General features: G+C 41.7%; 1 protein-coding gene across 3 annotated transcripts in view; it reads left to right on the top strand.

The window, feature by feature from the left end:
- The window catches only part of CD96 (CD96 molecule), an 85,045-nt gene that overhangs the window by 42,431 nt on the left and 18,190 nt on the right, over positions 1–24,424 (top strand). For 2 of the 3 annotated variants that reach the window (XM_084874029.1, XM_084874031.1), the window contains one exon: positions 7,059–7,214. The exons of the other annotated variant lie outside the window; for it this stretch is intronic. In XM_084874029.1, the coding sequence (XP_084730155.1) occupies positions 7,059–7,214 (156 nt within the window). The remainder of the gene's footprint in view (positions 1–7,058; positions 7,215–24,424) is intronic. 3 annotated transcript variants of the gene reach the window in all.

Genomic DNA, 24,424 nt, shown 5'->3' with positions numbered 1-24,424 from the left:
CATAAAAACCAGAGTAATTGATGAGGGCAAGAGTTCCCCTTGGTTTCAGGCCACGGTCTGTTTCTTGGGTCCTTTCCAGTCCTGCAGGTGGTTGGTTCCTGGGATCCTTGGACCAGCAAAGGTATATGGATAGTTCAGTGCAGGTCCATTCCCCACTATTCAGAAACAAGTGCCTATTTGATACTGGGACAATAGCACCATCCCTATCCCTCCTATAACTCTCTCTCTCTCTCTCTCTCTCTCTCTCTCTCTCTCTCTCTCTCTCTCTCTCTCTCTCTCTCTCTCTCTCTCTCTCTCTCTCTCTCTCTCTCTCTCTCTCCATATACCATATATATATATATATATATATATATATATATATATATATATATATATATATATATCCATACTCAACTTTGCCTAATTCTTTCAAAAATAAATATATCTTCTTTGCCAAAGAAGACTGGGTATAGTTAGGGTGCAGTCTTGGAACATTAAAAGTAATTAAAGGTAACTGGTTCTCACATCGTTTTACCAATAGCTTTGGCAGAACCTAGTGACATGAACCAGAGACCAAACAACCTCACATTCCAAAGAGAACCTTATTTCTGTCATGGATATATGTTTATAAAAACAATATTTTATGATGTTAAAACTGTGCTTGTGACTTTGTTCAAAGACTACTTTTTAGAGCAGTTTCAGCTTAACAGCAAAAAAGAGAGAGGTACAGAGATTTACTGTATACACCCCCCATCCTCCCCACACACATGCATATTCTCCCTCATTATCAACATCACATATCAGAATGTGCATTTGGTACAACTGGAAAACCTACCTTGACACATCATAATTATCCAAAGTCCATAGCTTTATTTTAGGGTTCATTCTTGGTGTTATGCATTTTGACAAATGTGTAATAATATATACCCATCATTATAGTATCATACACAGTCATTTCGTTGCCCTAAATATCTTTTGTACTTCACCTATTCATCCCTGTCCTCCCACACCCAATCCCTGGAAAATACTGAGCTCTTTTTACAATTTCTATAGATTTGCTGTTTTGGAATGTTATATTAAAACTATCAATAGATGACTGGTGCATGAAATTCATGCACAGCAGGGGGGGGTGCCCCTCAGCCCAGCCTGCACCCTCCAATCTGGGACATCCCTCTCACAATCCAGGACTGCTGGCTCCTAACTTCTCGCCTGACTGCTTTCCTGATTGCCCCTAACTGTTTCTGCTTGCCAGCCTGATCACCCCCTAACCACCCTTCTGACAGCCTGATTGATGCCTAACTGCTCCCCTGCCAGCCTGTTTGTCCCTAACTGCTGTCCCCTGCAGGCCTGGTCACCTCTAACTGCCCTCCCCTGCAGGCCTGATGCCCCCTAACTGCTCTCCACTGCAGGCCTGGGTCTCCCCCAATTGCCATTTCCTGAGGCCTGGTTACCTCCAACTTCCCTCTTATGCTGACCTGGTCACCCCTAACTGCCCTCCCCTGCAAGCTTGATTGCCCCCAACTGCCCTCTCTTACAGGCCTGGTCCCTCCCAATTACCCTTCCCTGCTGGCCATCTTGTGGTGTCCATCTTATGTCCACATAGGGGCAGGATCTTTCACTACATGGGGCCAGCCATCTTGTGTATTGGAGTGATGGTCAATCTGCATATTACTCTTTTATTAAATAGGATCATACAGTATGTGGCCTTTTCAGATTACCTTCTTTCATTTAGTAATATGCATTTAGGTTTCCTCCAAGTCTTTCCATGGCTTTATAGCTCAATTTTTTATTTTAGCACTGAATACTGTTCCATTGTATGCATGTACCACATTCACCTACTAAAGGACATCTTGGTGGCTTCCAAGTTTTGGCAACTATGCATAAAGCTACCATAAACATTCATGTGCAGATTTCTATGCCATCATGAGTTTTACACTACTTTATTATATACCAAAGAACACAATTGATGGATTGTATGGTAAAAGTATGTTTAGTTTTGTAAGAAACCACCAAACTGTCTTCCAAAGTAGTTGTATCCTTTCGCATTCCCACCAGCAATGAATACTGTTGCTCCCCATTGTCATCTGTGATTGGTGTCATTGTTCCAGCTTTTGGTCATTCTGTAGCAATATCTCATTGTTGTTTTAATTTCCATTTCTCTGGTTACATGTGATATGAAGCACATTTTTATATGCTTATTTGATATCTGTATATCTTCCTTGGTTCAGTGTCCGGTAAAGATTTGGTCCCACTTTTTTAATCAAATTTTTTGTTTTCTTAATATTGTTTTAAGAGTTCTTTTTATATGTTTTGCATAACAGTCCTTTGTCAGATATGTCTCTTGCAAATATTTTTCTCCCAACCTGTCGTGTATCTTCTCATTCCCTTGAATTATATTTATTTTTAAGATTAGAAAATAATGAATAGTTTTTTTTTGTTAATCCTTGTCTGAGGATATTTTTCCATTGACTTTTAGTGAGAGTGGAAGAGAGGAAGAAAGACAGAGAGAAACATCAATGTAAGAGAAACAAAATAATTGGTTAAGGCCTAGGCCAGGGAGGAGCCTGCAACCCAGGTATATACCCTTGACCAAAATTAAACCCAGGATGCTTTGGTCCACAGGCCAATACTCTATCCACTGAGCCAAACTGGATAGGACAAAAATAATAAATATTTCAAGGTAATAAGGAAGAGCATTCATTCTGGATACCCAAAGCACATGATGATTCCAATATTATAGGAGAGTCTTGGATCTAATATAATTTTAGGATCTGAGCAGATGGTTATTTTTAAAATTTTATAATGAGTTTTTATACTTTGTGATAAAATATGAAAGACAATAAATCTTGAAGATTCCAGTTTCCCCAAATTATAGCTAGTATTCTGGTCACAGTCTGACATAAATCTTTGGGAATGATTTAGAACACATGTGTCAAACACAAGGCCCGCGGGCCAAATCCAGCCCGCCAGGCCTTGCAATGTGGCCCGCACCGCGCTGTCATCACTGCACTCCGCTGTCAGTTTATGACATTGTCAGTTTATGACTGTTCAGTAAACCACTCGGCCCGCGATTTAGGCTGGATTTTAGATTTTGGCCCCTTCTCTGATTGAGTTCAACACCCCTAATTTAGAAGATGCAGTTGAGACTCCATAAAATAATGTCATCACTCTATCATATTTTTCCATTTGTTATAGTTCTTAAACGCTTCCAAACATGCTTTCTCTATCTGTAGTGGTACCACTGGATGCCATATAAATACTGGAGTTAACTTCTCACGATTTGTCCAAAAGTCATTCCCATATCAAGCTATTATTGTTGACAGATAGGAAGATGAAAATACAGAAGAAAAGTCTGTTGTCACTGAGTGCTAAAAGAGAACAGAAAAGAGATTAGTGAAAGGATACCAGTTTTTGCCACCTTTTATTCCCAAAGAAGAGTAACAATGTTAGAAGGCTGCAAGATAACAAGATCTGAGGTGCTCTCTTCCCACCTAACCCAGGCTCCCAGGAAGTTCAAATGCTCAGTGACTCTTACTATAGAAAACTCAGAAAGGGAACGGGTCAGGGTTGGGGTGATTGGCAGCTCATCGAGCAGTTATTTGAATACCAGAGCCTGTAGACTCTTGTAATTCAACAGTACATTTTTAAAGAAGAATGATTTTCCAAAAATATCCTCTCCTGCTGCTGGCCTAACCTATTGTATGTCTACTATTGTAGCAATGCAGAGTCCAGTTTTTGGCATATACAAAGTGTGTTTTGTTTTATTGAGGTGGAGGGGATGTTTTGTTTTGCTCAGTGTGAATACCTCAGGGGGAGCGTAATATCCTGGCTAACATCAGCCTTGACTGAGATTTGTTTATTAAATGGATTTCCAATTATAACTGTTAAGGTCAAGATTAAAAAGAGAGTTAAGGATTAGTGAGTCCTGTGACTGTGTGTGAGTGTGCATGTGTTTTTGGGATGTGAAGAGAGAATTACAATGGGATATGTCAACAATGGGACGAGAGAACCATTGACTATTGAGGCAGGATGTGCCAGACAAATACTTTCTGTTATGCCCCTCATACAATAAAAGACTAATTTAAATACAAATCACGTTGGATCTTGTTAAAATGCAGATTCTGATTCAGTAAATCAAAGGTGTGGGCCTGCGATTCTGCATTTCCATTAAGTTTCTATGAGAAGTCACTAGCCACATTTTGAGAAGCATGGACCTAGCGTGCTTTGGTGTTCACTTTAAGGTAGAATAGCTAAGGACTGATTCAAGCTCTAAGGAAGCCCTAAAACTGACTCAGCTGCTCTATGGGCCAGACACGTGGTCATTGCTGCCCACTGCTGGTTCGGAGGGCCCTGACAGGCCTTCTGCAGAGGGAACACACTTGGAAACAAAGAGAGCTGCTTTTGGCCAGTATCTCTACCCCTGACAACATGATGGTCTGCAAACTGGCTGACATGTGTTTGCTAACTTCTGAATTTGAATTTCAGAAAATAGTTTTTCCCTGTTAGGTTTTAGCTGCTCCTTTTCATACCCCTGAGTTTTGTTTTGACTGAGGCAGAGTTTTGACTTTGCAGGCCAACCTGAAACCAGAAGGATATTTTTGGCCTCAAGTTTCATGTTAAAAGGTCTGCATTGCTTTTGTCAGAGGGGGGAGGAGTTCCTGGGCTACTGGGGTAGGTGGGGAAGGGAGAACCTCAGACACTTATCTTACAGCCTACCAACATTGTTACTCTTATTAAAGGCAACAAGAACTGCTCTCCTCTTACTGAGTCTCTTTTCTGACTCAGTAATATTCCCAGAATTTCTCTACTTTAGCACTGAGACAACAGATTTTTCTTATACGGATAATACATAAACACATGGGCATGGCTGTGTTCCAATAAATTCTGTTTGTGAACACAGGCAATGAGTGGGATTTGACATGTGAGCCACATGTGGCAACCTCTGTTCTAAGCAATCCACAGAAAAAAACACCTCTGCATCATATTTCTAGGTGTGTGTTCCGACTGATTAAGGTTATTCCTACAGAGAGGAAGAGAGAGGGATAGAGAGCTGGAAACATCGATGAGAGAGAAACATCGATCAGCTGCCTCCTGCACACCCCCTACTGGGGATGTGCCTGCAACCAAGGCACATGCCCTTGACTGGAATCAAACCCGGGATATTTCAGTCCACAGGTCGAAGCTCTATCCACTGAGCCAAACCGGTTTCAGCAAGGTTATTCCTTTGGAAGATAAGGCTTATGATGCACCCATAGTCAGCTCTGTACTTAAAGCTGGACTTCTTCCTTCCAATGTTAAGAGGAAATTTGTAGGCACTGAATCATCATCCACTTGCATAAAATACAAAAATACAAACTGAGGAACAAAGTAATTACTTCTCTTGAAGGGCATGCCCCGTAAGTAATAAGGCCTTTGCAGGGTAAACTCTGAACACATCATAAAGCTCCTTTTAAGTTTGAGGAAGTGCATCCCAGGAGGTTTGGGGTGAGAAAGTGTTAGAAGCAGCATGCACAAAGATCAGGCACTCATTGAGAGCATATTGTGTTTAGGAAACGGGACTGAGCTATCACCTGCTGGCTGGAGAATGTGATCTGAGAGAGATGTAAAAGATGATGGGCAGCATCAGGAAATGAAGTAGGGGATGCGATAGGGGGCCAAATCATGATCAAATGTGCACATCATGCTCAGAGGTCCATCTTGTTTGGGATGGCATGTGGAGAAGAAGATGGTCATTCTACTAACCTATTCATATACTTTCCATATAACTACCCTCTTCCTCCTCCGCAGAGATTAATAACAAGGAATCATTTGTATGATAGCAAGTCAGAGCCAGCTATTAGTGCCACCTACAGCCAATAGCAGTAACAACATTACTACCAATAAAAATAAAACATAGATTCATCTAGATGACAATAAGAAATTCCTCCCAATATGCTGTGGTTTCAAGCGACATAATTTAAAAAATATTTACTTTTCCCTTAAGTTAAGTTACAGAATAGAACCAACAGGATAATGTGTAATCAAATATCTAAATAACTGAAATCAAATACATGACACTCTACCCAATGCCAGTTTATCTAGAAAAATCACAAAGTTCCTTAGCTTCAAATTCACTTACCCATATCTAACCCAGATATTCCTAGTCAGTAGATTCTTTTGGCATTTCTAAATTGTTTTGTATTGCTAATAGGAATATCTTACAGTAAAATAATGGAGGCTTTAAAGAATTGACATGGATACATAATAAGTCAAATGACATATTCCAGCCTCTCTTTCGTTAAACCCCCTCCCACACAGAGAGAGAAAAGTGTAGCCAAATAAAAAATTTATGACAAAAATAGGCATTTTAGAAAGAGCATAATCATACCATCAATCTTAAGTTCATTGGTATTATATCCAGTCTGATAGTTGTATCATTGTTTCTACACTTGCTGGTAAAACAATTTTTGTGTGTTTATAGACTTGTAAACTGTGTGGTTACTTTTTAAATACTTCAGATATTAGCTGCTGTGCTTGTTTTACTAGGTCTTGGTTAAATGTCACTTTCTCCAGAAAGCTTTTCTTGACCTCCCAATCCCAGGAGGGTGACCTTCCTGTGCCTCCCCGTGACCCCCCTCTTTTCCTCTCTCACAGCATCAACACAGTGCTGGTTCCCCACCTACCATCTAGACCCGTGATCTGCAAACTGTGGCTTGAGAGCCACATGCAACTCTTTGGCCCCTTGAGTGTGGCTCTTCCACAAAATACCATGGTCTGGGCAAGTCTATTTTGAAGAAGTGGCATTGGAAGGCATTTAAGTTTTAAAAAATTGGCTCTCAAAAGAAATTTCAATCGTTGTACTGTTGATACTTGGCTCTGTTGACAAATGAGTTTGCTGACCACTGATCTAGGCTGTATGCTTTTTAGAGACAGCCACAGGACTCTGTTATTTGCCATTATGTGTTAAAAGGCCTGTTAAAGGCCTCAATGATGATTTGTTAAATGAATAAACAAAGTTGGGGCGGGGAAGATTAAGTCAATACCTTATCTTTCTATTATAGTACTTTTATTCATTATAAATTTCTGCTTTGTCCTTTCAGAGTCAGTAAATCCTCCAACAGATCCTGCACTTGGTATTACAGAATCTATCCTTGGTATTACAGAATCTATCTTTGGTATTACAGAATCTACCCTTGGTATTACAGAATCTACCTTTGGCACCCAACCTTCTCCAGCCAACAACAGATCTCCCACAGGTAAGAATATTTTCATTGTTTTAATTTCCATGTCCTATTTATTAATCCTTTAACGAAGCATACAGATAAAGGAAAAAAATTCAAAACATTTGTGTCATTCATGAGCTTTTCTAATCTATGATATTTCAGATAAACACATAAGTACTATTCTCCAGGTTTCCAAGAGTTAGCACAACTTCCAAAGTCCTTCACTTAAAGTCCTAGAAAAAACAGAGTGAATGAATATTCAGTGAGAAATTAAATTTTGTATTATATTATTAAGTAGGTTAATAAATTGACAGCCCTCCTCCTTCTAAGTGGGATGTTTGTGAGAAATTTGTTGTAAACAGAGATTCTGTGGACCAGAGGTAGGTAAATAAAATTTAAAATTTAAATTTTTCCTGGTTCAAATTAATTTTGACCAAGTTGACTAGTGAGGACTATGAATTCAGCCTCACAGGGACATTATTAATAATGGAGATCAGGACAAAGATGTGATAACTTAATCAATAAAGAAATTAAAAAAATATAATGGAGATCAGGCTGGGTTAGTGTTTCTACAGCAAAGAAATAACACTGACTTTCAGAAGTTGGCAAACAAATTATAAATTTCTATGTCCATGTCCTTGGTATTTATCAAAGAACTATGATGATTTTTTCTAATACAAATATTTATATAGTCTATAGAGTATAAAAGTAAAGTTTTCATTTTTATTTAATTAAAACTATTAATTTTAGCTCAAAATGAGAACTGAAAAGAAATCAAACAAAAACAGTCAGTAGGGATGAACAATTCTTTTAGCCTGTAACCTTCGGCAGATAGCCTGCAGCCACTGTCACAGGTTGATATGTCTCAGAAAATAAAGAACGAGGCAGAGTGAGCATCTCCTGCAAATTAGAAAGTTTATATTCACGTGATTTTTTTTCTAGTTCTTAAGGTTTTGTCATTTTCCTTTTAAAGTTTCTTTTTCTTTCACTTCTAATTCATTATTCAGAAATAAACCATTATAAATTATGATATGCTTCATTTAATAAATAATAGCATACTCAAAATAGTACCTTAAGTCTGTACAGTACTCTGTGAATTGTCTATTGCTTCATAACAAATATTTCACCCCAAAATTTAACAACTTATAAAACACTAGAGGCCCGGTGCACGAAATTTATGCATGGAGGAAAGGGGGGGTCTCCCCCAGTGCAGCCTGCATTTATTAGCAATCCAGGGTCCCTCTCACAATTCCAGACCACTGGATCCTAACCGCTATCCTGCCTGCCTGCCTGATCATCCCTAACCATTTTGCCTGCTTGCCTGCCTGCCTGATCGCCCTAACCACTAGTCTGCTTACCTGATCACCCCTAACCACTCACCTGCCTACTTGGTCACCCCTAACTGCCTCTGCCTGCCTTCCTGATCACCCCTAACCATGATCCTGCCTGCCTGATTGCCCCTAACCACTCTACCTTCCTGCCTGATCACCCCTTCTTTCCTGTCTGCCTGACTGCCCCTAACCACCTCTGCCTTGGCCCCCACTATGGCAGCTTTGTCCTAAAGGAGAGGAGAATTAGGCTCCACTTGTTGAAGAGATTGTGTCAAACAATTTGTGAACAAATTAAAACCATGATGTTCAGTCACTTAGAAAATGTTTGCACATAAAATACAATGTGGTGTGATCTTCTTTATTATGATAGGCAGACAGAACAAGTGTTATCATTCCCACTTTCCAGATGGGGACCCTAAGATGCTAAGAGCATAAGTGGTCACATGACTAGTAAGTGGCCAAGTTAGTATTCATACCAAAGTTTTCTCATGCTAAATCTAGCTCTCACCACATTAGATATCATGTTTTCTCCAACTTATCTAAACACTTCATGAAAACAGTAAGCATATTTATTTTACATCCTAGCACATGTCTAGCACAAAGAAAGCCAGTAAAAAATACTAGTTGAGCCAAAACCGGTTTGGCTCAGTGGTAGAGCATCGGTCTGCGGACTGAAGGTCCAAGGTTCGATTCCGGTCAGGGGCATGTACATTGGTTGCGGGCACATCCCCGGCAGAGGGTGTGCAAGAGGCAGCTGGTCAATTTTTCTCTCTCATCGACGTTTCTAGCTCTCTATCTCTCTCCCTTCCTCTCTGTAAAAAAACAATAAAATATATTTTAAAAAATACTAGTTGAATAGATAAATAAATAAAATAATTAATGAGAATAATGTACCTTTATTATGTAGCTATCATTAATAGACTCTATATTATTTTAAAACATGATAATTTGTCCCTGCCTTTTAAAAAGTTGCAGTGTACTTGGAGAGAGAGAGATGACATGCATACATGGAAATGATAACTCAAAATCATACAGTGAAAGGTGCTGCTTCTTATAGAATTAAAATGTACAAGGTGAGGTACAGAGCAGTAAGTCTTAGGCTTTGAGCAAAGAGAGGTCCCCATGAGTTTATGGACTCAGATATTCTCTAAAAGAGATGAAATAAGCTGATTCTTGAAATGTGTGTTGTATTGATTTCACTCAGCTGAGAACAAACTGAGGAGTTTTTCATTGGCAAAAATGTTTGTGAGAATTTGAGAAAACGTTTGGAGCTAAGCTTGAGTCCAAGAGTGGGACTGTATAGCAGAGATGCACAGATGAATATTGGAAAATACAGAATAAAGAGAGCCTTAAACCTCAGCCTAAGGATTCCAAATAATCTCCTATGGAAATAAGTCAGGGACCCCATTAAACATTTTTAGAAAAGAAATGACATAATTCCTTTATTACATATTGATTGAGCATTTGGTATGCACCAGATGCTCTTCTAGGTGCTGGAAATACAACAGTGAACAAAAGAGAGAGAAAGAGAAAATAATATGCTCCCATGATACTTACATTCTTCCAATTGAGAGCAGAAATGAATATCTTCTAGTTGAGTTTCCTGTGGGGTTGGTTGATGCATGCTGTCACATGTTTCCATCAGACTAAGCACTACTCTTATTTCTGTGAAGAAAATCAAGGAAATGGAAAGGACACTACTACCCTTAAGGACTCTGCTGTTTACTACAGCTCTAGTATTAGAGAAGAAGGAGAGCACAAATAAATATATTTGTTAAAAAACATAAAAATGCTACCTGGTCTTCTATCACACTATGGTGATATAGTGGGGAAATTTCTGAAGATTTAAAAATCTCCTTAAAATAAGATCCTGCCATCTTGGACTGTTTTATGTATTTATCTAGATGCCTGGTGCATGAAATTCGTGCACTGGGGGGAGGGTCCCTTCAACCCAGCCTGCACCCTCTCCAATCAGGAATTCTTGATCTCCAGGATAGAGCCCAAACTGTTAGTCGGACATCCCTCTCATAATCCTGGACTGCTATCTCCTAACCGCTCATTTACCTGCCTGCCTGATCACCCCTAACTTCCTCTCCTGCCAGCCTGATCACCCCTAACCATCTCTGCCTGCCAGCCTGATTACTCCTAACTGCCCCCTCCCACTCTGGCCTGGTTGCCCCCAACTTCCCCTCCTGTTGGCCTGGTCACTCCTATCAGCCCCTCACTGATGGCCAGGTCACTTGTAACTGGCCCCTGCTACCAGCCTCGTCGCCCCTAACTTCCCCCTCAGCAGCCTGGTCACCCATAACTGCCTCCCATGCTGGTCTAGTTGCACCCAACTGACCCCCCCACCACTTGCCTGGTCACCACCAACTACCCCCCTGCTGATCTGATCTTCCCTAACTGCCCCCCTCTGCCAGACTGGTTGCTCCTCACTATCCCCCCTGCTGGCTTGGTTGCCCCTAACTCTCCCCCTCTGCCAGCCTGGTCGCCCCCAACTGCCCACCCCACTGGCCTTGTTGGCCCTCACTGCCCCCCGTGCTGGCCTGGTCGCCCCACACAGCCTATTGTTTGGTTGTTTAGTCATCCCTCACTGACAACCCTGCTGGCCTGGTCACCTCATGCAGGCTGTTAGGTCATCTGTCCAGTTGTTTCGTTTGTGACGGCCCCTTTGATCACCAAAATGGGAGGGAGGGAGGGTGTTACTATCATCTAATGTGTAGAAGCCACGGTTGCTGTTAAATAGTGTACATTTTGTAGGATAGGACAACCTCTGGTCCCAAACATCAACAGTGCTGAGGCTGAGAAACCCCATTTTAAATAGGCTCTGGCTTAAGAGTAGTTCTTCTGTTTTTTTGTTTGTTTGTTTTGCTTTACAAAATTTCAACCTCTATCAAGATAGTAACAATAGATTATGTTTGGAACAATTCTCAGTCTGATTTTTATGCTCCCCTCACCCCAAAAAAAGACAAAACATGTTAAATCGATGGCTGAGTATATTGAAATACAATTTATTTTCTTAGAATAATCTCTGAATTACAAGTGGAATCCCAAATTTTGTCTTAGCAAGCTGTAGGGTAATGAGGACTGGCTGTCCCAAAAGCTGGTAGGATTCACCCTCCTGTGTTCTTTTAAGAAAAGAAGCGAGCGAGATGGAACATGTCCTGGGAATCAACTTCAAAAGGCTATGGATGGTTTCATTTTAGATTCTAAGATGTAATGAACTACATAGTTCAATCGTAATCATGAAGCTACATATTTTGCTGCAAACATCCAGTTCATATTTTTCCCCTCAATGAAAGGATATTTTTTAAACAAATGTTGACAAAAAAATGAGAAGAATATTCTTTAACGAGAGGAGACTGTGTAACTCATAACAAACTTCAAGAGCTATCCAGGGAAACACAGTTCAATTCAGCCTGAACTAATTGGTGTTTGCTGAGTCCTGGCTGCATGTTCTGTCCCCGGAGAGAGAAAGGACACTAGGCTGACAAGCTAAAGGGTGAGATGAAACAAGCCGGAATGCAGCAATCAGAAACAGCTGACAAATCCAGGGTGGGACAATGCTGGCATAAATTGGGGGTTTCTCCTGCCCTTATGATCGCCCTGCACCTTCTACAGATTATTTATTCAACAACAATTAAACATTGAGTGACTGCAGCACGCCAGGCATTGTTGAGGTGCTGGGATATGGTGAAAGACAAGACAGGGAGGGCCCAGTTTCACCGAGAATCATTGATTGGATGCCTCCTGCATGTCCCACACTGGGGATTGTTCCTGCAATCCGGGCATGTGCCCTGACCAATAATCAAACACTGACCTCCTGGTTTATATGTTGGCACTCAACCACTGAGCCACACTGGCTGGACTGCATGATTTTCTTGATGGAAGATGAAAGCAGGACAGAGTGAGATTCACAGTGGTCGGCAAACTCGTTAGTCAACAGAGCCAAATATCAACAGTACAACGATTGAAATTTCTTTTGAGAGCCAAATTTTTAAAACTTAAACTTCTAACGCCACTTCAAAATAGACTCGCCCAGGCCGTGGTATTTTGTGGAAGAGCCACACTCAAGGGGCCAAAGAGCCGCATGTGGCTTTCGAGCAACAGTTTGCCGACCACGGCTCTAGCAGGACCTACTTGCCTAGCCTTCCATTTCACTGCCCACCAGGCCACAGATGCTCCTCTTTTTATGCCTGTGCAGAATCCTTTAACCTGATGTTACTGATTTTAATGTTAAGCCCTCTGTAAAAATTTAGCTGCTCCCCACAATGTGGCTATTTCTACCCCTGGGCACCTCGAGTAACCATCAGCCAGGTCTCTAGATGAACACACCTGATCCTTGACAAGTGGGGGATCAGATACTGAGGATACAGACTGAAAGAAGCACCTGCCCAGGGGATGCAACCAAACTACTAATTTATGGGCAAGCATGGCAGAAAGGGGTGGGGGGTTAAATTGGAAACGGTGCCATTGGAAGGGGGAAGCAGACCAGATCAGTTGTATGTTGAAATACTGGGTTCTAAAGCTAAGAGGGGCTCCCAGAGAGAGTCTGTAAGGCAGTGAGAAGACTCTGCTGATGTGTAGTGACAGAAACTTCTGACACCTTCCCTGGTCATGTCATGCCTGCTCTGGAGTGTCCAGATGCCTCCATTGCTGGCTGACAGCTTCTGCCACTGTCAAAAGTAGCCAGGCACCAAAAAGTAAGAAAAATAAGTGAGTTCTGAGGGTGAGGGGATTGGAATCAGGGAAGCCACACAGGGAAGTCTGGAAGGAGATATGGCCCCAAATGGAAGAAAGATGAGAGACAGATATTCAGACAGTAGTTTTGGTAAATAAAATAAAGTGAGGGCAGGATGTAAGAAGACAAGTATGATGCAGGCTGGCAGTGCTTGTTGGGGTGGGGGTGGCTGGAACTAGATTGCTCAGCTGAGGTGGAACTAGATGAGGATGAGCTTAAATTAATGAACTATGGATGTGAGCTGGGAGCTGAACATCACCAAACAGCCACTGTGGCTTTCTGAGTATGTGAATAATGTGAGTAAAACAAAAGCCATGTGTGTGGTAAGCTGTAGCAGCAAGAACAGGGAGCAAGAAGACGAAGCAATGTAGATTTTAAACAATTTAAAGGGATGATGATCTGAACTAGAATGGGCATATGTAGAAATGGAGAGTACTGCCACAAGAGGCTCAGCAGGGTTGTCTGCCTAAATATGGGAGGGGGGGGGGCGGTTAAAAGGTTTTTAGAAGACTATCGCACAAAGGCCTTCCAATTCTTAGTAATTACTGAAAGTGTCTGCCAACTGACATGGTTGTATTAATAGTACCAAGCAATAATATTAACAGTTTTTATTAACATTTGAGTGATGCTAATGGGTCTGGTACTATTCTAAAGTAGTAAATGTATTACCTCATTTAATATTCCCAACAACGTTAATATAGGTACTACTATTATTCCCATTTTACAGATAAAGATACTGAGGCACAGAGGTTAAATTACCCAAAGTCATTCCAAAAGTGGAAAAACCAGGATGGAACCCAGACAGTCAGACTTCAGAGACTGATCCTATAGTCTCTGAGAGAACATGATGGATGCTCAATAAATGTATTTAGACACTGAACAAATCCCTTCTAGTGAGAAGCTGGTAGAGTGGCTATGAAAAGGTCAACATGACAGCTGTACATCTATTAATCTTTCCTTTCTTGGATCAGTGTTTTCTGGGAGTGAAGTTAACTCCCTCCGTTGTAAATAAATCAGAGAAAAAGACCCTCCTCTTTCCATTATCCCTGCTCTTCCCAACATTATTGTAATTCTTGTTGCCCAGAGATATGTGCAGAATTCATACAAAACTTCAATGTGCTCCCTTGAATTCCAAGAAATACTTGTTATTATAACCTTGTCATCACATTTCAACCTGGGCACATGTTACAGATTGTTAAAGAATTTCTCTTTTTATTCCCCAGACTTGTCACCATAAGTCAAGGATAGCCTTCTGGATGACTGGTTTACTTTCTATATTTGTTTATTTAGTTTTCCCCACTCAGAGTATGATGCCTCTGAGGAAAAGCTATGGACTACCTATTTTTTTTTCCAGTTTATTTTGTAATTGTCCATAAATGTATCACATGATGTGTGATGCACTCTGTCCTGCTTTCATCTTCCATCAAGAAAGTCATGCAGTCCAGCCAGTGTGGCTCAGTGGTTGAGTGCCAACCTATAAACCAGGAGGTCAGAGTTTGATTATTGGTCAGGGCACATGCCCAGATTGCAGGTACAATCCCCAGTGTGGGACATGCAGGAGGCATCAGATCAATGATTCTCTCTCATCATTGATGTTTCTATCTCTCTCTCCCTCTCCCTTCTTCTCTGAAATCAATAAATATCTATATACTAGAGGCCTGATGCCCAAAATTCGTGCAAAGGGTTTGGCCCTCACAGCTGCAATGGCTTGCCTTGACACAAGGCAATCATGGAAGCTGCCGCTTTGTCTGTAAGATTGTCTGGAAAGACGTCCAGAAGGATGTCTGGTCTAATTAGCATATTATACTTTTATTATCCTATATATAATAAGCAAATTGACTGCCACACCCTCGCACAAGATAACCACCCCCATGTGGTCACAAGATGGCCACCACAAGATGGCTGGCAGGGGAGAGCAGTTAGGGGCAACTAGGCCAGCAGGGGAGGACAGTTGCGGTGACCAGGCCTGCAGGAAGGGAGGGCAGTTGGAGAGGGGACATGGCCTGCATGGGAGGGAGGGCAGTTAGGGGCAATCAGGCCAGCAGGCAAGGGCAGTTGGGGGCAACCAGCCCTGCAGGGGAGGGAGGGCAGTTGGGAGGGACCAAGCCTGAAGGGGAGGAAGGGCAGTTAGGGGTGACCAGGCCAGCAGGGGAGAGTAGTTAGGGGCAACTGGGCTGGTCAGGGAGGCAGTTAGGTGTCAATTAGGCTGGCAGGAAAGTGGTTATGGATTGATCAGGCTGGAAGGCAGAAGCAGTTAGGAGCAATCAGGCAAGCAGGCAGGCAAGTGGTTGGGAGTCAGCAGTTCCAGATTGTGAGAGGGATGTCCAATTGCTGGGTTAGACCCGATCCCACAGTGGGATCAGACCTAACCCAGCAGTTGGATATCCCCCAAAGGGTACCAGATTGAAGAAGGTGCAGGCTGGGCTGAGGGACACCCCCCAAAACACAAATTTCATGCACCAGGCCTCTAGTTATAGATATAAAAAGGCTAGTTTACTGTGTCCACTGGTTGCTATGACACATAATGACCACCAGGAGGCAGGTGCTCAACACAGGAGCTGCTGAGCTGCAGTCACTTGGCAGCAGTGGTTTTTTGGGTGACACACCCTGTACAACAACAACTTTGAGAGGAGGGAGCCCAATTCCTCATGGGGTTGTGCAATTCCACATTTGGCTGTGGGTTATGTTGTTGCTAGGGCACTGTCGGCCCCCCAATTATGGTTTACTACACACTTGAATTTGTGTTCCGTACCCCGTACAACAGCAACTTTGCAGAGTGCCCTCTCACATTCCTGGACCGCTCAGGGGATGTCGGAGAGCTGGTTTCAGCCCGATCCCCACGGGCCAGGCTGAGGGACCCCACCTGCCAGAGGGACTCCACTTACTCCACAGACGCCAGGGAGGGACCTCAGGAGGTTGGCTCTAGGGCATGTCGGGCCCATCTGGCCCAGTTCCACTTTACCAGCCACGTTCTAATTAGTTTCCTTCTAATGTGCACAATTCCATGCACCAGATCACTAATATATATATATTTTAAGAGTCCTGCAAACCTTTTTTGGACCAATATTCCAGCAACAGACATTGTCATTAGTCATTCAGAAGCATGTTTCCCTAAACATTCTGCCTCCAATGTGTAGACAGGGACTTGTGCAGAGATTAGGATCTCATGCTATACATCTGCTTTATGCTGGCCTGAAGGTCAATATCCACCTCATCCTGATATCAGGGGTTGATGAGACTGACCCAAATGTGTTTAGATGCAGTTGTTAGTCTATACTCTTAAGTGCAATTCTCTGGTTAATGGTGGTATAAGTTTTAAAGGCTTTTTGTGCTGCAGGTGAAGTCATTGATGTAGATGTTGTAATTGATTGACTAAAATTACACATTTGATGGTGACTTTCCAATAGATGATATGTTGATGGAATGGAAGCAAAGTGAAAACGTTACTTTTTGAGAAAGTAAGTTACATTTTCAGGTTCAGTTTTACATAGAAATAATGTGAAATCCTGATAATTGAGTTTGACTAATCAGATCACTCAAGCAGTAATGGTCTGAATTTAAAAATAACTTTTACCTTTGCAGTTAGTTAATAAATAAACTGGTCTGGCTAGGTTAGCAAAAACTAATTTTCCTTTTTCCATCATTCCCTGACCAAATTAGTTCTACTGAATAATTTCTTCCTGGCCTCGAAAAGACATTTCAGGCCAACTCCTTTGCTTTTTTTTTTTTTTTTTTTTTTTGGTGATTTTTACATAATAAATGTTGTCTGGTCCCTTTCAGTCACAAGACCAGACCCCTATCAATATTTTAAAAGTCTTGTCAAATATAATGTCAAAACTTGCAAAAGTTAATTCAGTCCAGAACTTCCCTCCTTCCTCCCTTCCCAAGCCTGGGTCTGTCAGCTGTGGAAGCCTGGGGCATGAGGAAGTGTGCTTTCTGTCAGTGGAGGTGGAGGAGAGATGCAGGAGATGTCTTTGTGATTTCCTGGCTCATTCCTCTCCTTCTCTCCTAGCTATTGGCTTGAACCAACTTTGGGGGATCATAAGATAGAGAAAAAGGGGGAGAGGTAGGTAGGGGAAAACCTTCTTTGCCATGCTGTCTGTAATCTGATTTAGGTGCCTTCTGGGTGGGGAGAGTAAAAATGGTCATCTTGAACTCATGGGGCACTTTCCATATTTCTCAGAAATCTGTGACTGGCCTGTGGCTGCTGTCCCTTATATGAAGGTAGTACTTCTCCTCCATTTTCTGCTTCTTCCTTTTCTGCAGCACTTGAGTTTCTGGAAGCCAACCTAATTTGGTTGCTTCTTTGTTCCTCTTAGGTATTCTTCCAGGGTGAGAATTCTTTGCATGTCCTTCAGTTTTTATCTGGGAAAATAGGTACCTTGGTCTCCTATTTAGGAAAGGAGAGTTAGAAACATTGATGAGAGAGAAACATCGATCATCTGCCTCCTACACACCTCCTACTAGCAATGTACCCGCAACCAAGGTACATGCCCTTGACCGGAATCAAACCTGGGGCCTTTCAGTCTGCAGGCTGATGCTCTACCCACTGAGCCAAACTGGTTAGGGCTCTTTTTTTGAAATCAATAAAAATATATATTTATTTAAAGGACATGGTTTTTAACCTTAAATCATGGTGTAAAGCTGAGAGGAGTGAGTGGGATTTAATTTATCTAGGAAACTAGATAGTTCTCTAAATGACTTCAGCTCTACCTTCTATATGATGAGCAAGGTCTCAGAGTAAAGGGAGCACTCTTTCAATAATCTGTGCAACCTGGTTCAGATCCTCAGGACAAGACCCAAACAAAATTCAGCTGGAGACCAACAAGACAGAAATGACCTTTGGCTTTCTCAAGACAGTGACGAGGCGTCATTGACTCTTTTGTTCCTAACAGCTTATTGGCAATATTCAGCCCTCAGAAAACTCCACAGGCCTGCTTGTGAGAGGAAACATAGAGCAGCAATGATACCTAAGCTAGGCAAGAGATACAATAACATGAAGATCAAGGGAGATACACATGTTCCTCCTCCCACATGGTCCACAAACAACTTGTTGCATGGAGCTGAATAAGTTCTCCTTCTTTTACAGCAAACCCACTGTACGCAAGGATTTTTGTCACATTATTTTCTGACCTCAAGAAAAGATCATTTAATCAGTCATTTTAATACAAATGAAAATCCCAGTCAAGTTATCATACTTCATCAGAGTTGCAATGATTCTGCCAGAATCAAATCATATGGAACTATTCAGTACCACCCAGTGTGGGCAATCAAAATTCCTAGGGAAAATGTCTGTTGCTTTTAAGTAAGAGGTATTTTAAAAGGTGGCTGGCAATTGCAAAAAAAAAAAAAAAAAGAAAAGAAAAGAAAAAAAAAGAAGCAGCAGCAGCAGGAGTGTAGCTTACAAATAAAAGCAATGTTCTCTGATCATTTTCTAGTTCTTTTTCTTTGTCTTTATTATCACCACTAGAAGCCTGATGCATGAGATTTGTGTACTTGGAGTGGGTGGGGAGGGTGTTCCTCAGCCTGGCCTATGCCCTTTCCGCAGTCTGGGAGCCCTCAGGGGACTCTTACTGATGGCTTAGACCCACTCTCTGGGGAGCGGGACTAAGCCTGCAGTCACACATCCTTAGTGCTTCTGCAGAGGCAGGAGAAGCTCCTGCCACCACCACTGTACTCGCCAGCTTCTGGGCTTCTGACTGAGCAGCGTTCCCCCTTGGGAGCTCACTGACCACCAGGGGACAGCTCCGTGTTGAGCATCTGTCCCCTGGTGGTCAGTGCACGTCATAATGTCTGGTCATTCCACAGGTCAGTCGATTTGCATATTACCCTTTTATTATATAGGATTGGTACTGCATCACCCCTGTTAAAACAATTCCTTTTTGTTTTCACTTACTAAGTCAGTGAATTCTATGAAGGTCAGTTCTCAGGGTAAGAGAGGGAGGAGGAGAGGAAGGGAAATGAATGAATGAATTAATGATGCTGGCCCATGGGAGTGGAGATAAGAGACTATAGACTCTCACTGAAAGCTTCAGATAAGGAATGGGGTCCCAGAGTAAAGATCATTTTCATTATCCTTCTGAAAATTTTTCAAAACATGAATAGTATTCTTTGTTCTCTCCCCTTTCCTTTCCTTTTTTCATCCTGTCTTCCTCTATGAATTAGGAGCACATCATATCTCAATAATTCACAGTATCTAATGATTATTTATGTCTAGTCATTGCTTTTGTCTATGCATTTTTTTTTACTTCCCCTTGCTCCCATAATGACATGAGATAACTTAAAAAGTACACAACAATACAAAATTTTAAAAACAGGTAGCTGAAGAAATTGCTACAGAGGGACAACGATAACGCCATCTCAGTGACAGAAATAAAATTTAAATTGAATTTGTGATCCATAGGTTCATAAAATTATAACCAAGGAGAAGCATAGCTGCTCTTGATACAGACTCTGCTGGGCCTTCCTCTTTGATGAGTGGGGGAGGCAGTGAGCTAGAAGTTACAATTACTGCACTAGAATCTGAACTACTGGTGTCTCAGTGATTTGAAAGAGGAGATGTAGGTAGCTGCCAGTAGAAATTACTTCCTCATCACACAGTTAATGCCCCTGAAAGCTGCCCGTCTCTTCACCCCTGCCAATTACCCATTTATGATGCAGTCTTTTGGGATGTAGTTCTTGACTTGGGTCAGCCTGGGGAAGGAGAGATTAGTTACCTTGAATGGACCTCCTAGAAAGAACAAGGGAAATGGGCAATTGTAAAACTCATCAGGAAATTCAAGTCTCCTCTTGGTAGGACATGCTTGTATTTTCAACACCTGAACTAAACTGTGGATGGCCTAGTTTATAGCTTCTAATATTACATTTCAACACTTAACCTCATGTGAGGCACTTTTCTAAGAACTTGATAGGAATGACTCTCAACCTTTGTGATCACACTCCTGGAAAAGTATCCCATCTAATAAAAGAGTAATATGCAAATTGACCATCACACCAAGACACAAAATGGCCACCTCTATGTAGTCAAAGATGGCTGCCATAAGATGGCCTCCATAAATGGCCTGCAGGGGAGGGCAGTTGTGGGAAGTTAGGGGTGACAAGGCCAGCAGAGACGGGCAGTTGGGGGGCGGGAAGAAGGGGGGACAAGGCCTGAAAGGGAGGACAGTTGGAAGCCAGCAGTCCTGGATTGTGAGAGAAATGTCAGACCGCCACACTGGGATCGGGCCTACATATCGGGCCTACACATCCCTCAAGGAGTCCCAGATTGGAGAGGGTTCAAGCTGGGCTGAGGGACACTCCCCTCAATGCATGAATTTTGTGAACCAAGCTTCTAGTTATCTTACAAGTGAGGAATTGGAGGAGGAGAGAAAAAAATCAATAGACTTTCCTAAGATCATACATCTAACTTAAAACTAAGCCAGGACTCAATCCAGGAAGTCTTGCTGTGGAATGCAAGCTTTTAATAGATAATTTACAATGCCTTTGCAAGCCTTCAAGTGCTTTGCAAATCTGTCCCCTAGACTCTGTATTCAGGTTGATGGGTCTGATACAGTGGCTTTCTAGCAGTTGAGAGCTATGTGGAAACTGTCTTCTTGGCAGTGTTTGACATCAGTGACCCAGCAACTGGCACACAGTGTTCACTAACAAATATTTGCTAAATTGTACTGACTTGCCCTGCTTCTGGAGACCTCAGTCACCTTGGCTTCTCTCTTACCCTATACTCTCTTCCTGCCTCTCTGGACTCTCCTTTTCAATCTTTTTTGCTTCTGCCTGTCCATTATACGGAAGGATTCTTCATTATTCCCTATTAGACCCATTTTCTTCCAGGATCCTCCCTCCCTGGTACTCATAGCTATTTCAATTATTGATTATATGCTGGTGTCTCACAAATACATATTTGCATCCCAGTTTCACAGTTAAGATTCAAACTCACATGGTCAGACTTCTGCTGGAATTTAATGTCGCATATGTATTCAAAATAAATCTGTCCAAATTTTAATTTGTTTTCATGTCACTGGCCACTTCCAAAACTGCTTCTTCTTTGTTTAGTTTCTCAGTTAATATTAGCATGAACCAAAAAGCTGCCCAAGACAGGAATTTTGGACTTTTTTTTGCCTTCTCTCTCTTCTTTACTTCCTATATCCAATCATTCACATGCTCTGTTGAGCCTTCACTGTATAGTTCAGGCTACCAACTGACTTACCCTTAAGGTTAGAGCATCTTGTAAGTTCCAGCTGAAAGTCAATTCTTCCATGGGCTTTGGAATATAGATTCTTCTTAAAGTTCCATCATTATCTCTTTTTTAAAATTATTATTATTTATTTATTAATTTATTTATTTAAGAGAGAGAGAGAGAGAGAGAGAGAGAGAGAGAGAAACATCACATTGATGTGAGAGAGAAATATTAATTGATTGCCTCTTGCACTCACCCTGAACAGGGATCAAAACCCAAATCCTAGGTATATGCCCCAACAGGAAATTAAACTGGACAACCCTCAACCAACTAAGCCACACCTGCCAGGGCTCCATCTGCATCTCCTGTTCACACTGCATGGAATATTCTTCTCCTTACTTCTCCTCTTTCTTCCCCTAACTCCCAGATTGTCTTAACTAATTTCTGTCATCCTGCAGGCTAGTGGCTATGTAACTACTTTTAGAACTTCTTCCTGAGTTTCCACTTCTGTTATGTTTCCCTCTTCAGAATCCCATGGTATACCATATTTTCTCTATGGCAGATAGCGCTATCACCTTGAACTGTAATAGGATTTTACTGTTTGCAAGAATTTGCAGTAACAACAAATTCCAAACTTTTCTTTTGTTCCTTTATGCTTGATATAGTACTAGAGGCTTGGTGCACGAAATTTGTGCACGAGGTGGGGGGTGTTCCTCAACCCAGCCTGAACCCTCTCCAATCTGGAACCCCTCAAGGGATGTCTAACTGCCCATTTTGGTATGATCCCAGTAGGATTGGTCCTAAATGGGCAGTCAGATATCCCTCTCACAATCCAGGACTTCTGGCTCCCAACTACTTGCCTGCCTGCCTTCCTGATTGCCCCTAACCGTTCTGCCTGCCAGCCTGATCACCCCGTAACCACTCCCATGCCAGCCTGAATGATGCCTAACTGCTCTCCTGCTGGCCTAATTTTCCCCAACTGCCCTTCCTTGCCAGCCAGGTCACCCCTATCTGCCCTCTCCTGCTGGCCTGGTTCCCCCAAATATCCTCCCCTTCAGGCCTAGTTGGCCCTAACTGCCCTCCACTGCTGGCCCAGTCGCCCCTAACTGCTCTCCCCTGCAAGCCTAATTGCCCCTAGCTAATCTCCCCTGCAGGCCTACTCACCCACAACTGCCCTCCCTTACAGGCCTGGTTCCTCCCAACTGCCATCTCCTGCTGGCCTGATCACCCACAACTGCCCTCCCCTGCCAGCCATCTTGTGGTGGCCATCTTGTGTCTACATGGGGCGGCCATTTTATGTGTTGGAGTGATGGTCAATTTGCATATTACCTCTTTATTATATAGGATAAGTCCTTTTATCATTAAGAGCCAATGAAAGGCTAAACCAGTGGCTGGGTGCTCTGTCCCATAGTCATTCAAGAACTAAAGCTGCCAGCAGCTCTGTCACCTTTAAGTTATGCCTTCTAAGTCTCCCTTCACTGTAAGAGCTGAATAGTACATGAGGAAAGCTCATGGAGGATCATGCATAGGAGGCTTTATTGATCAAGCCTTAAAATAGTAATCATCACTCACAATCCATTGGCTCAAACTCAATACAAGACCACACTTAAACACACAGGAGAGTAGGAATTCTACTCACTATATCTGAGCCAAAAAGAAGAGGGCTGGCTTTGATGATCAGCCAGTGGTCTCCCAGACTGACCTTTCTTCTCACTAAACTGTGTTCCATGAGGGCAGAGGCAAGTTTCTCTTTTTTCTCTTTATTTTATCCCCTATTCTATGCACTTAAATAAGTAATTGTTGCAGAAATAAAGTTATTTATATCTGGTCTTTAAAACATTTTTTCTGCCTATTCTCAGGCTGGCTTCCCATTTTAGTTGCTCATACAGCATGATATGAGGCAGCTTCTAACACACCTAGGGTGTAGCATATCTTTGATGTTCATTGGTAGGCTGCACTGCAAAAACGATTGTGGTTGATCATGTCTATAGCTGAACTCCTTATAGATGCATAAACCCCAATGCCAATTTATTTATTTATCCTACATATATTTTTCAGAGATTTGGTTACTCATGCTTTCTATCTGAGGCATACTCTTTCCCAGAACTGAGGTACTTGGGAAGCAGTGGTGCCACTCGCTGTCATTTAAAGCTAGAGTGGTCATGAGCATGCTGACTATCAGAATGTACCAGTAAGGATCTTTTTTGAGAATAGTGACAACATTATACAATATTCTTGGTATTAAGCCTGGGAGAAATTTATTTTTAATTACCATAAAAGGAATAGTTGTGTTTTTCTTAAAAATTGACTGTTTCTGACCTTATAATGTCCATTGATGGCATAACGTATACTTTATTTCTTAGCATTGTTACTAGAAAGTTCTGACCAAATGGGGGGCACACAGCTACCAAAAATACATGACATCAATAAGTGCATTTTTATACTATCTCCACTCAAATTTCAATGGGACTCAACAAACCTTTCCTAACTATATTTTCCTTACTCTTATTTTCTGTTTTCACTTCTGGTATCTTCTTGCATTGCATATCTATGTAAGCCACCTAAATAATGTTTTAGAACAGAGGAAAAATACACAGAAATAAAATATACTGAAAATTTGTCTTTCCAAGAAACATAAAATGTTTTCAATGAGTGTGGCTAGGTATTTTTCTTCTTTAATCTAATTTGCTTCATCTGAAGAGATATATTCAAATGAATATGAACTAGTCTTTCATTTTAGGGGGAGAAAAGGGAGAAGGAGAATGGGAAATGATGGATTATAAGAAGATAGGAATTAGTGTAAATGCAAAACCCTGTTTACTATGTTAAAACATTATACACAGTTGTGAAGATTCACTGTAAGTTCCATGAGGGTGAGAGCCTTGTCTTTATTGTTATTTCCATGTAGAATAGAGTCTGGCAGACAGTTGATATTAAATATATTTTGGGAGTATGAATGTAATGCACTTGGCATTAGTTAGGAGACTGGTATCAAATA

The sequence above is a fragment of the Pipistrellus hanaki genome, assembly GCF_964339955.1.
Source record: "Pipistrellus hanaki genome assembly, chromosome: 2".
NCBI lineage: Eukaryota > Metazoa > Chordata > Mammalia > Chiroptera > Vespertilionidae > Pipistrellus > Pipistrellus hanaki.
Note: the sequence above shows the minus strand (reverse complement) of the source record. Positions and strands in the feature narration are given on the sequence as shown.